A 14310-nucleotide genomic window follows, 5' to 3' on the forward strand; every position below is an offset into this window, starting at 1 on the left:
TGCTGTACCTGTAAAGCGCTTTGAGTGAAGTGTCCAGAAAAAAGCGCTATATAAGTGTAAGCAATTATTATTATTATTATACAGTACGCGCACTGTACATTGTAGCCAGTTTTCGCTTCTGCCTATAGAATTATCTAAGAAGGGCAATATCTGAATATTGTTGAAAACGTGCTGTTGAAATAAGAAAAGAGAGGTGTTTGGAGTATTAGGAAAAGAGTATTTGTGGGCAGACTGTGTACTGTGTGCAGTACACTGTGGCAAGTGGGCTAAGGGCTGTATGAGTGTGAATGCTATAACCCAGGTGTTTGTAAGCTTGTGATGTGTAACTGACTGCAACTTACCAAGTGTCTGAGACGCTCATACTGGAAACTCTTTCTTATCACAAACAGACAGTCTGAAATACTTTGATGACAAGTCTACACTTTAACAAAGCAAAGCAAAACACAAACCTCAACAAAATGCTATTCAACTCACAGAAAGCACCTAAAACCATCAAATCTAATTTACTTAAAAAACTATTCTTTATTTTTTATACTAACCAGCTTTGTTTTTTCACCAATTAGGAGTCATATCTAATAAAACGTATTGTTTGGCATGTTGTGTAATCCCCCTCATGAGTTTGAATATTTTATGCTTTTCTTATCATAAAGTATTAATATCTGAAAATGTTAAAGAATTTTTTGTTTCTCCCAAAGGGATGTTGTTTTCTTTTTCACACAAGAAACATACACAGAATGTGTTTTTAATTAACTATGACAGATTAATTACTGATAGTTGTAGCTTTAAGGTGATAGGGACAAAACATCATAAAAAAACAGCTGTATGTTTACAAAGTTAAAACATAACCTATGAAGACAGGAAAAGAAAAAGAGGCAATCTATGATGGAGGCAAGAAAGTATAGAAATGAAGAGTGGTGTATAAGTACAGAACTAGCACAGTTTTGCACTGTGGCATAAAACCCTAGGGATATCTGACAGTATGTGCATTTCCAGGGAAAAAACATACTTTATGTGAAGGTAACCTTGAAACAGTTTAACTGCAAACAAGTGAAACAGTCATGGATTGTTATCTATTTCTCCTCTGGCTATTGATACAAGCACTAGCTGTGGCAATCAGTAAAAAGTTTAAGGAACATGTGACGTCCCTTATCTGGATAACATTTAAAAGTTCTATTTGTATTTTTTTACTGTATTTTCCATTCCTTGTCAATACATTCATATAATGCCAGATGATTAACAATAAACTTTTTAAATGCATCCTGATTTGCACAAACATTTATTTACTCACAGTTAAATATATACAGGACTGCAAATCCCCCAAATACTTATGCAACAAACAAAGCTACCTGTAACTCAACAGGAATTAAATGCTCATTTAGAATTAGCACGTCACTGTCATAATCTGTTCTGTTGATGAAATGTTAATGTAGTTTACAGCAGCAGAATCTGCAGACAATCATCATGATCTTGAATGGATCTGATCTAAAGAAATTTTTCAAATGCGAAAGAAAAATTAAAAATATTTATGTCTGAACTCCTTAGATAGGAGTATAAAATTCTAAGACCACATCCAATTACAAGATACAGCTAACCTATAATGCAACTATAATAGTGAGTGAAATTCAAAATGACTGAAAGGTCAAATATACCCAATCTTATACCCTATCAAATAGTGCCTAGTGCCATATGCAGTTGCAGGAATCAGGAGTTTCAGCTGGTCACTGACATAAGGAAATGTTCTATGACTCCATGTTGAAATCCCACTCAGGTTTCTCATTCACAAAAGATTTTATAAGGAAACAGCTTGGTATAGCTAAATAGTTAACATTGTTCAGTGCAACACACATAATAGGCATACTACTCTTGCATGTCTGCTTCAGAGACAGTAACTACAACCAGGATGATTGATTATTGATGATGATTGTTTCTTAAAGAAAAGTTTCTCCGCTTTGCAGATCCCACCTGCAATCCACTGTGTCTGGAAAACAGTTGCATGTCACCACTTGGCTATATGCCTGTCATCAGCCTTCTGGTTGTGAAGCATGTGTGGAATGCCTGGGAATCGTTATGTTTTTGTTGTCCTGCACAAATACTTATCACAAAAATAAATCCAGAGTTGGAAATAGCAAGGAATATTTTAAACTTCAAGACATTTGCATCTGACCTTCTTTTAGAAGTGCAATTCTAAAGCCTAAAACCATTTTTTTCTGTTTGGTGTTTTTTCCAAGCATTTTTCTAACTTTTAACTTAAAAAGCAACAAAAAAAAAAAAACACTTTCAATGAAAACAGAAAACCGGATAGATAACACAAAATTGGGTATTTTAAACTGACCACATTAATATTCAGGTGGTCACATATTGCTGCAAGCCTTATCTCATCCATTGGAATAACCCTGCAGGACAAGAAAGCAAAGGAGCGTGGCACATTAATGCTGGTTCTTGGAAAGTTAAATGTTTCATAAAACAGTAACACTGCACCTTCTAATTAATGATTAGTCAAAGAGAGAGCATGCTGCTAACAGACTGAGCTGGTTCCAACTTGGCCATAGTCCACCAGTTGTTTTGAAGGGTTTGAGAGGGTGGGTGGGGTTTGGGGGGAGGAGCAGTGAAAAGCAGATAAGAGGAAAGTCTTCAGGAATCTCACAGCATACTTTCAATGTGACTGCTTGTGGTGCTTAGTTGTAGATGAGAAAAAAATATGCAGGGTCCAACCAAAGTGAACACAGAGCAACACGAAGTGCATTTGTGAAGTAAGAGACAATCAGAGAGACGTGAGTTTGTTGAAATCGAAAGGGCAACAAGGATTTGGATTTTCAGTAATTGCTACAAGGATTTTGTGTGTGTGCACTGAAAACTAACAAGCTGTGATGATCAGATGAAAGCAAACTTAATCTTTCACTCCAGTGAAAATTTTCCAGTGTATATTTCCCCGACTGACAAGCTAAAACCATTTACCCAAGACGTCCCAAGTATGACTCCAAAGGATGCGTCAAGGTCACTGAGAATGCTTCTCAGAAATGGAAGGAAGTTGGCATGAAAGAGGACAATCCCGGACATATATCTGATTACCTTCACCAGAGAACTGACCAGTACAGATAGTAGATGAGGCATTACAGCAGATGTGGATTAAAACAGCAGAAGCGTGAAGTCTTCATTTTTAAACTCTGCATTTATTACATTTCACAGAATGTGGATTAAAACTATTATTGCAGTCTCTTTCTCAGACCTAAATAAGTGATTGCAATTTGAAAGGCGTTGCCTTATTAATTTTTATTCAGCATTGTTGTTACACCCTGGTTCAGGGATGTTGGATGGTTTATCATAAAATTAGAGAGAAGCACAATCAAAGAAGGAAATCAGATTAAAAGTTCATTTTAAAGTATTCTGATTCAACCCTATGTCCTGCTTGAGTGCACACCCACAACACTGTCTCATCTGACCTTGCTCCTGTCTTCATTAACTTTCTTTGTGAGAGTTACACTCTGCCTGCAGACATCCTCTCTTTTTTGTTAGCTTTGGCAGCTGCTAGTTTTTAAGTCTTGTGTTATGTGTGTTATGACCAGAGAGAGGTCTTGTTTTCACTCGCAAAGGGCACATGGGACCATGCAAACTCAATAGCCAAATTCAGATTAAATTTGCCTGATATCTTTGGCAACCTCACACAGGAAGCATCATCCTAATTTACCGAAAATTGACTACTTTCTGTTTCTCATCAGGGATAGTCCTTTCGACTAGTTTGCTGCAGACTAACAGGGTAGGTTTTAAAAGTTCAAAGAAAAAAGGCAATCAAGTAGCAAGATGACACCCTTTATTAGGAAACAAATACAAGCAAAATTTTCTTATGTATAATTGCATGATAGCAATAGTCCTTTTTATTTGCAAACTTAGATACAGGTCTTTGCTGGTTTTTACTTAGTGAAGTTGCCTAATTTCATTCTGGCAAAGAAAGCTGTCAGATTTTAGATTTCAAAAATAGTTTTTAATTTTCTTCACTTTCTGTCCATAAATTCTTTATATTTATTTCTCAATGACAAATATTGAATGAACTGTATCCAGAAAAATACTTCCTTTATCAGTAAAAAAGAGGCAACAACAAAATCTCATCACTTGTGAGAGAAGAATAGACCACACTCACTTTATGATATTTGGCAAAACATTATCAAACCACTTAACTTTCTGGAACTGAAATGGAAACCTAACACACTGGATGGACCCAGCTCTTTGAGAAGTCACAGAAATGCCTGAAAATAAACAGATTCTTACTAGAACCAGCAGTTCTCTTTCCCATTCTGCCTATAGGAAGATTAAGAGGTGTCTGAGCTTTAAAAAACGTAAGTACAATCTGTTACACAATATGTACATCAATATGTACATCAGAATTCATATTTGTTAATACTCCTTGAGTCCAGTGCCTTGTTATGCAAATGCTTACTGTATTCAACGTGTCACATTCCTCTACTTTTCCCTTCTTAATTTTCATTCCTAACATTATAAAAGTGCCTTTAGATTTAATAAAATGTGAAAAAATAATTTTCTTCAAGAATAATATTAATACCACCTGTTAAGAAATGCTTGTAATATTGGCAAATTGTGTTTTTTTCTGATCTTTACTTCCAGTCGAATTCAAATCCAAATCCAAAGTCAAATTAGCTGTGACATCGAATTATTTCTACTTAAATCTTTGTGAAGCTGATTCTGTCCAATTCTCCACACAAATTTAATGGAAATAAAACTATTCTTTCTTTGCTAAACTCAGATTAAAAAAAATACTTTTACATCCTGTGGAAGAAGGGTTGTTATCTCTTTGAAATGCACAAAATACATGGAGGTATCAAATTTAAGTGTGGCTCACGTATACAGTATGTGTGCCGCATTCATAAGGTCATGCTAAAGCTTTCTATATAATGTTTGGTAAAATAGCCCTTTGCATTATAAAACACTCTAAAAATTAATGCAAATATTTAGTTGTTAGGTAAAATGGAGTAACTAAGATGTTTTTTGTATTTAAAAGAGTCCAGGAAGAAAGACTAAAATTGTGGGCATTTCTTAGTTCTGAGAGTATTAGCTCGTATCCCAGTGTGTTAATAAAGTAGATCAATGCAAATAATGGTTTGGTTTAGCTTGTATTGTTTAAAACATTAATTTCTTGGTTGCATGATTTTTTTACCTGAAAAGCAAAGAAGCGCATATTCACAGAGCCAAAACATAAAACAGTCAGAGAGTGCCTCTCTGTTTATTGGGCAGGTGTGTTTGGGCAGCGGCTGGAGGACACTGTGCAGTATGAACGCCGCTATGGAGACAGGACAGCCCCTCTCATAGTGGAACAGTGTGTCAGCTTTATTCAGAGCCATGGGCTCCTAGAGGTGGGGCTATTCCGTCAGCCAGGTCAGGCCACTCTTGTCAAAGAGCTACAGGATGCCTTTGATGCTGGAGAGAAGCCCTCTTTTGACAGGTACCGTAATCTGAGAGAGATTAATCAAGGTACCATAATCAAGAGACCCACTCTAAAAGAAGCCACAGTTACTTTTTAACTGAGAACACCAATATGCCAGTCAATATTAAAAATTAGTGTCTAAAAATAACCTACACACAATATTAAAGTCTAAACAAAACTGTCTAATCCAATATTTAAGATGCTTGAAAGATTCACTATGTTGTGAGTGGAAAAAACTTCTTAACAGGGCAAGGAATTCAATTACCTCTGGAAGACGTGAATGAATACCAAACCCTTAAATGACATTAAAAGAAAGAAGGAGTACATCTCAGTAGCATTGATGTGGGTTAGCCAAGATGTTGAGTAAATTCAGTTTTCATCTATCACTGGATGCCCACTTTAGTTAAAAAAAGTTAAAGACTCTCAGTTAAGCCACCAGCACGCTCCAGTACAACACAAAATAATCTACACATGGTCACAAATAACTAGGTACCTTTGAAAAGACAGCTAGAATAGACACAAAATACATGTCACAGCAAGTAGGATGCCTAGTATTTGGCTTGGATGTTTGAGGAGCTGCTGGAGTAATACACAAATGTCTTCATGGTTTCTAATTCTTTGAGTTAAAGAATTCCTCATGTGGAAAGAATAAGAAACAAATTGTTACACTTGTGTTAATCATGGTGTTTAACACATTCCAGCAGTACAGATGTACATACAGTGGCCTCTCTCCTCAAGCTATATCTGCGGGAGTTGCCAGAGCCTGTTGTGCCATTCTCCAAGTACGATGACTTCCTCCTGTGTGCCAAACTTCTGTCTGGAGGCAGACAACAGGTACAGCGTCTTCTGTGATCATGAAAGGGCATGCTGTGTGTTCATGGAAGACACATTCTGATCTGTTTCCAATTTGTTAGATTACTTTTTTCATGTGAAATGACATTCAGTGTTGAGACACATCATAACCAAACAACCATTTTGAGGTAAAGTTAAAAGCCTTTTAATTATACCAGTGGAGTACAGTCATAGTACAGCCAACACGACTACATGTGTACAACTGCATGCCATAAGTAATTTGTAAACCATTAGGAATCATTCTCTTGTAATCACTAGGTGGCACTAATGTCTTGTAAAATGTAAGAATAAATTTGATATTTTTTTGTTGTAACAATACACTTTATAATCTAAACATGAAGAAATAAAAAGCAGTAAAAGAGCAGTTGCATTGACGTACATCATTCAGAATTATCCACATCTTAAGATCACTATTTCCACTTTCCTGGTATCATACAAACACTTAATTTTAAATGTTTCCTCTCCTATCTCTTACTTCAAACACTTGTTACTTAAGTTAGATCACAAAAGAGGATTGTAAGCAAGAAAATTAAATCTGGCTTTATTATTATATTGCTGTAGGGTTTGGTACAACTAAAGAAGCTCTTGCAGGAGCTCCCCAATGCAAACTTCAATCTTCTGCATTACATATGCGGGTGAGTACAAACTCATTTTTTCAAGGGTAATGTGATTACATCTAACATTCTGATTTTATTTTTTTCTGGTGAAAAATAGCACAGGTGATGCCAGTCTCCTGCCAGTATGGAAGCTGGGGTGGGTTTGAAGGAAATATAGGACTGCTCCCAGGGGGTGGATTGTCCCACTCAGAGGTTTTTTTTGTCTTCCAAAGGGTGACCACATGGATGTTTTTTAAACTGGGGTTAAATCTCTACAAGCTTCCTAAAAATCAGTGAATCAGTGAATGCGTCTAAATATATTAAGAAGTGTAACAACTAGTCCTAAATTTCATTGCATGTATATATATATTTTTTTCCTTTTCTACAGCTAGATGCATGAGAAATGGGTGATTGATGTTTTAATTTTCTCCTTGTTGAATGTGTTAAACACCATGGTGAGATGCCTTTTCTTTAATTATACTGAGACGGATCATGGATTTCCTTCATATTTTAGGTTTTTAAATGAAGTTCAGTCCTATTGTCACATAAACAAAATGAGCACCCAAAATCTGGCAACAGTGTTTGGCCCAAATCTCTTGCGCCCAAAGGCTGAAGATCCTGAGACCATCATTGGAGGTAAGTGGGAACCTGTACTTTACACTAAATCTCCATTCTCTCTGGATAGATCAGTTGAGGAAGCTGTTTCATTTTATACATATTTTACCTGAAGTTTACCTCATATAGTCCAAATACTTCAGATTTAACTAAAAGTAGTAGTACCAGTAATGCAATGCAATTCTTTCTTCAGTATTGGTACACCTCAAAGAGTGTTGTGTGACACTGTTATATAACCTGTAAGTCAAGTCCAGTACCAGTGTCCCAAGTGACTTGCCCTGATCCACATGGAGTCTTGCGGGGGGGTAGCAAAGCTCTGCTGTAATTTCATCTCCCACGCACTCCACACAGTAAGGAGGCAGGTCTTAGGCTAACCACAGCTGTGTCCTGTCAAGAACCGACTCAGATGAACCACTGAGCTTGCACATTTCTTTTCTAAGTGCCCTGTCTGTATGCTTCCCACAGGAACAGCTCTTGTGCAGCAGTTGATGTCAGTGCTGATCAGCGAACACAGCAAACTGTTCCTCAGTGAAGCAGAGGCCGATGGAAAAGATTGTCTTCTAGAGGCTCACTGTGGAGACTGTGGAGAGAAGCCCAGAGAGGTGGAAAACACAGGACTTCACTCCTACAGCCTGAGCCCTGCCAGTGAGTCAGACAATCTACCCAGAGAAACACAGCTTGTTCCCAGAGCTTGTGTCCGTCAGCTCTCCTTACCTCTCATTGCTGCCAGGAGAGGATTATCAAAGAATCCAACACAGGCGGATCGTTCAGCCAGCTCCCAATCCCACATAATTTCAAGGCCCAGATGTCAGTCGGAGATGGAAATTCAGGCCTCTGAGGAATCTTCCCCTGGGAGTTCCAGTGACCCTCTTTATGACAATTACTGCTCAGGGCTGGCCTGCCAGGTGAGGTTTGAGTGCCACTCCAGGGAAGAAGAAACAACAAATGAAACACAAGCTACTTCCTCTCCATCTCCTTGTCATTGTACAAGAACCACTCAGGGTGGCTCTTTTTCAACCCCTGTGAACCCACACAACAGCTTGGAAGAGGACAGCCGCAAAACACAGAGCTGTGCAGGGGAGAAACACAGAAGCAGCCTGGTGGAGGGAGAAAAGAATAAAACCTACGAGAGCATGCTTTCTGTGTACGACAACATAGAGAGCGGAGCCCTACTGCCCAAACCACAGGAAATGACTAGCATAGACAGCACTTCTTGGTCCTCCTGTGAGATTGTACTGGTGCACACACCAGAAAGGAACAGGGTGTCTTACTACAGGGCTGATCCAGAAGAGCTCCCAGCATCCTCCTCCTTCAGGGGTAGCTCTGCTCTAAGTGGGAACCCTAGGAGCAGTAGCAGCAGTGAGGTGTTCTTCGCACCTCAGGAAGCCTGCAGTCCATCCAGCCCAATGACCATGCACAACCTCCTCTCAGGACTAAAGCAGCAAATGGCCAAGCAGAAGGAGGAATACGAAGCCCAGATCCGAAGGTAAGCAGATTCTATCCCACAACACCATTCCAGATGCATAGCCAGCTTTCTGTGTCATTCCCATCTGACATGACCATGTCTACCACTTTAATTTTCTGAGTTTCTTCTTTTGGGGTGATAGGTAGGGGAAACCAGATTTATAAAGCTCCTAAAAAACCCATTTGCAGCTCCTTCCCTCCTGAGTGTGAACACGATCATGTATTAAAGCTGTGTTTTACAGATTCTAGGACAGAGCTGCTCAGCTGTGCAGTCTATTAATATGGAGTTTTGCAATGGAAAGGAAGTAAAAGATTCATATGATGCAGTCAAATAAATCTGAATAAATAACCTGTCAATGTTATTTATTTTTAATTTTAATTTTGACGGCGAGACGGGGGTTAGCCCGGGCTCAGCTGTTCAGGAAATGCCGTATAGAAACCTATGCCCTCAGGTAGTGGACGTGGGGCGACCTGGTGCTAGGAGGGTCTCAGGACATCCGAACGTCAATGCTGAGCCAAGGCACATGAAAGACCCAGAAATATATAGCCCCAGAGAGAGAGAAACACTGGAAGGACAGCAAAGCACCGGAAACAAGAGACAGGACAGAGAAGGAGTGCCCTCTGGCTGCAGAGAGTGTGACACAAGGAGGACGATTTCCATAGTAATTAACATACAACTCAAATACAGCACAGTTTTTACTAGCTAATTTATTCATCTTTACTTGCTAGCATTAGAACTGTGGAAGATGGTCTGCAAGTCAGCAGAGGTACTGTCCTGTATGTTTTGATATATCAATGTTTATGTCCCAAGTATCCACGAAATCCAAGTTTATATGACATATTGCAGTGAGAATCATGGCAAGCAGACCATATGGGTGGATTAAGACCCCAACAGGAAGTCTCTGCAGCATGGAGGCAAACACCTCATTTATCATGCACATCTCTGCTTCCACAGACTCTTGTCTGTGGACAACAGAATATTCCTTATTCTGACATCAGGACCTATTTAAAACACAGTGTTCTGAATTTAATATATGGATTTTAGGCATGGTGTCAATAAACCCAAAGCAAGGAAGATAACCAGCTATGTTGGCTACAGAGAATTGGAGCACCAGTCTTTTAGGGTGTTACATTGCTCATACCTGAGACCAGGTCTAAGGTTATGTTAGGGTTGGGTTGAGGAATTCCACTGGTGTTAACTAGCACACCATTGTATTGTATTGAGAATGCTCATAAAAACATAGAGCCCTTGTAAGGTATTCAGTCTGGAGAGAGAAGAACTTAGGTTGCAAGAAGCTTCATGTCCAGGGATGAGGTAAATAAGGTGAGGATAGAGAACCCCTGGGATAGAGAGACTCCCCTCTGCATGATCCTGGTCTGCAAAGAAAAAACTTTGACCCCATTTTTGCTTTAAGCCCCAATAAGGTTGATAAATAGAAAATGTAAAGCTAATTAGTTTGTCACTGACAAATTAAAAATTAAAATCCAGTTTTGATTTGTAATTATCTGCATACTTAGCACTATTGTTTGCCCATCAAAAATGTATTACATATATACTGTAATAAGATACGTTTATGTAAAGTTCCAAAATCTAAATGGAAATTATGTCATGGAGCTCTGATTACATGTACTTTTCTCTGGAGTGAATCTTTTTTGATAGCAAAACTGATATGGATTTCATAAGGGAAAAAATGCTGCCCACTAGATGTTAAAAGTGAATTAACTTTTCATTATCAAGATATTTTTATGTTTAAACATACAGTCAAAAATAATATGGAGCAATGAAAGCTTCAGAAATAGTTTGTAAACTAATTTTTAAATGAGTTTGTAAATTGGTCGGATCATGTCATGTTATCATTTCATAATCTAATTACAGATAATTTCTCAATTCACAAATTCATTTCACATTCATGAAATTCTTTGGAGTCAGAGCTGTGTCCTTTGGAAATTAATTGATGCAGGATATATTGATACTATATAAATATCTATATTAAACAATAATCAGAATTGTTTAAATACATCTACAAATATTTTATGGGTTTTCATTTTTGATTACTATGACAGATAAGAAATTCTGGAAACCTTTAATAAATTACCAAATCTCTGTGAAACATGAAAATAGGAAATATCTGCAGAAAATAGACACTGTATAAAATGCTCTAAAAAACAGTTAGACCAGGGATTTGTAATAAATGTTTGTGACATCACATTCTTGTCCAGAGAGAATTGCATTACAGTTTTAGCATCCATGATGGTCTAGAATCAGCAGATTTGACAGGTCTTCAAAGCATTCCTTTACATCAAATATGTTCACAACAGCACGTGAAAAAGAAACATCCGTGCCATATTGCGGTGGCTTCCAAGTTTTGGCAGCAGACACAACTCTTTTCTTGCCCTTGATTTGGCCAGTCTGGAGCAGCGGAATGAAGAGCTGGAGAAGGAGGTGAGGGACCTGCATAGCAACCTGGAGCAGCAAAGGAGGTGGTACAGCGTAGTGGAGATCAAGATGAGGAACGTGGAGCGCGCCAGAGCCGACGCCGAGCGGCGCAACAGCATGCTGCAGCGCGAGATGGAGGTGTTTTTCGACACCTTCGGAGAGCTCACCAAGGAGGCCAAGAAAACAGAGAGGATTGTGCAGAGCTTTTGATGCAGTGCAAGCAGGCAAGATACAACCTACTGGTATCCTTTGACGTGAAAGGCAATTGGATCTTAACAAGAGACAAGAGGGTATTGTGTTAGAGCACCTTAACGATCACAAAGAACATTCGTACCTTACAACCTACTGTGGGAAAGTTTTTCTTTTTTTCAGCTTTCTTTATTTGGTTGTCCAAGGTGGGGTTTGCAGGTCTTTAGAATATAACCTCAAATTAGGCACTTTTATTTCCAGCCTTCTTGTTTTTCTTCCCACATGAATTTCAAATGACTTTAACGGTCAACAAGGTACCAACTGTTTTTAAATGAATAATGTAACTTTTCAATCTCCAGAATGTTGGAAATACTCTTTTTCTATTGTAATGTACAAGGAAAACCGCTGCAGATTTTCATTTTTTTTTTCAAATTTGGTACATGAGAGCTGTGAAGAATTTTCGTTTAAACTGTTACACAATGTCAAATCTGGACATTTTGGCAATAATCTGCAGTGCACGGACAATACCTTCTTCTTTCAATGCAATATCATAAGCCTAGAAATATAAACTGATAGGCAAAATAGTGTTGACAATAATGGAGCATCTAAATGTCTGGAGGACCTAACAAGGGTCTCTGGCCTTCCCAGCTCAATTCTTGTAACAGCCTCTAATCACAAACAACCACAAAAAACATCCTTTATGAATTTTCGCCACACAAATGTGTTAACATATACTGACAATTGCAGACATTTTTTAGTGCATTTTTTGTTTTTATGCTTTTCTGATTTAGTAAGAAACAGGTTGTTTAGTAATTTAGAAATTGGCTGTTAATTGTAGGAATTTTTATTAATGCAGACTATAACCACTCACATTCATAAATTAAATAGGTAAATCCAGGAAATTTGAAACTCACAGGAACAAGTTTTTATGAAAGAACAGAATCTCTCTCAGCACTGTCCATTTTATTACTGTAATAGATCCTACTGAATGTTATTCTGTAGGTTTGTGTCATATTACCTATCCTCCTATAAATGTGCTGAGGGATTCTGTCACTTGTTATGCTAATTAATTGATACAGAAAATAAACACTCAGGAGTAGACTTCTCAGAATTAATTGGGAAGAAGTGTACAGGAGCAGCAAATTACTGCCCCATATTAACTGAGAGACAATCAGGAAAATGTACACCCTTCTTTCATGTACCATGCATGATGGGGTTATGGTCGGCTAACTGGGCACCTGGGGGGACACAACAAAATTACCTACATGGCTTTAGTGGGAACATCAGATTTCACAGAGAGGTTGACCCCAACACAGAACAGAACCTAGGACTCAAGAGCTGTGAAAAGAGGACTGCTAACCACTCAACCATCCTCTATTACAGGTGTAAGGCACTGAACTCCTAATACCCTATTCAGTTCTAATTCACTTTTAGGTTTTTTTAAGGTGACACTTCTTGGAATAAACCTGAGTGTGGCATGTCTTATTAATATAAAGGTATATTAAATAAAACATGAGTAACAAAAACTGGAATGCCCTTGTAGGTGAACTTAACTCGAGAAGTTTCAAAACATTCTGCTATTGTAAGTTCACTCTTTATTTATGCTTTTACACATTGCAGGCAGAAGATGTACAAATACTGCAAGCATGGCCCACTAAGACCTGCCAAGAATCTTGTTTTCATGCAAAGCCGGGTTTTCATTACAGCAGCTCAGTAACATCAAATCTGTTCATGCAGCCACCTTTAGTGTGGACCCTAACAGTTGTAAGATATAATATGAAAGAACATAAAGTACAAATATTACATACCTACCAGATATCCAAAGGAATTATCCAATAACGTCTATTTTACTTGTTCAATACTTTAAGCAGAAAATAACTTCAGTACAGAAAACAATTTAGCTTTTTGTGTCACCAGAAAACTTAAATCTTGAGAGGTGTAATATTAATGAGGCAAAGTGATTTGTTTGTTACAAATCTATCTTTCACTGCATAACATGCCTGATGAAGCCAGAAACAATACAGTAAAAGAGTAAGGTTGCTGTGTGAAGAATGGCACTGCTCCCCCATAAATTCTTGAGAGGTTTTGAAGAGATCTGCACCCACGGCTTCCTTACCCTGAGGAACTGGTGAACTACACTTGCTTTGAAATGCTGGGACAATCTCTTGAAAGGGAAGTTGAGTTTCTGCGCCACTAGTCTGCTTAACTTGGGACCAGCCAAGCAGCTAGTAACTGACATGAGAATCAGCAGAATAAACTTTTATCTGATCTATTGACCCTTACTGGATTTCATTTCCATCATACACTTACCACTTTTGTTGTTTTTTTTTTCAGTTACAAGTGAATGCAAGGGACAATGCAGCTTACCAATTCCGGAAGCTGTGCTAAGAATGTTATCCAAAAGCACTGCAAGCACACCTGAACCCAGGATCTAAGTGCTTCAGCCCTGTGCCTACCTCAAGTGGCACACTTTAAATGCATTGTGTTTTGGCTGGAAAGAGAAATGCTATTCACTCAAGATGCAAATAAGCACTTTGAAACTAAAGAGCTAATAACCCTTACCAAATAGCCTAAATATTTCAATAGGCAATTCTGAATTATCTATAAAAACCTGGGACAAAATAGGGACACTACTTTAGAAATATGTTAGTCATCTAAAGCATATTTTAGTGCAGGATTTAACAACAGTATGTACTGAATATTTCAAATACAATAACCAGGAT

At 38.1% G+C, this 14310-nt stretch overlaps 1 protein-coding gene across 1 annotated transcript; it reads left to right on the forward strand.

The window, feature by feature from the left end:
* Positions 1–2666: 2666 nt before the first annotated feature.
* LOC102688165 (rho GTPase-activating protein 24) lies at positions 2667–14265 on the forward strand. The gene is made up of 7 exons (XM_015349498.2): positions 2667–4331; positions 5245–5452; positions 6136–6268; positions 6848–6921; positions 7397–7518; positions 7963–8983; positions 11371–14265. Exons 1-7 carry the CDS (start codon positions 4238–4240, stop codon positions 11606–11608), a joined length of 1890 nt encoding a protein of 629 aa, XP_015204984.1. The 5' UTR covers positions 2667–4237; the 3' UTR covers positions 11609–14265.
* The last annotated feature ends 45 nt before the right edge of the window (positions 14266–14310 follow it).

The sequence above is a fragment of the Lepisosteus oculatus genome, chromosome 11, assembly GCF_040954835.1.
Source record: "Lepisosteus oculatus isolate fLepOcu1 chromosome 11, fLepOcu1.hap2, whole genome shotgun sequence".
Lineage (NCBI taxonomy): Eukaryota > Metazoa > Chordata > Actinopteri > Semionotiformes > Lepisosteidae > Lepisosteus > Lepisosteus oculatus.

Excerpts from the sequence above, each read along its gene's own strand:
- LOC102688165 (XM_015349498.2), top strand. The coding sequence starts at position 4,238 with ATGCCTGAAAATAAACAGATTCTTACTAGAACCAGCAGTTCTCTTTCC. Across the intron at positions 6,922-7,396 it reads CTTCTGCATTACATATGCGG|GTTTTTAAATGAAGTTCAGT; the intron begins GTGAGTACAAAC and ends TTCATATTTTAG. Across the intron at positions 8,984-11,370 it reads TACGAAGCCCAGATCCGAAG|TCTGGAGCAGCGGAATGAAG; the intron begins GTAAGCAGATTC and ends TGATTTGGCCAG.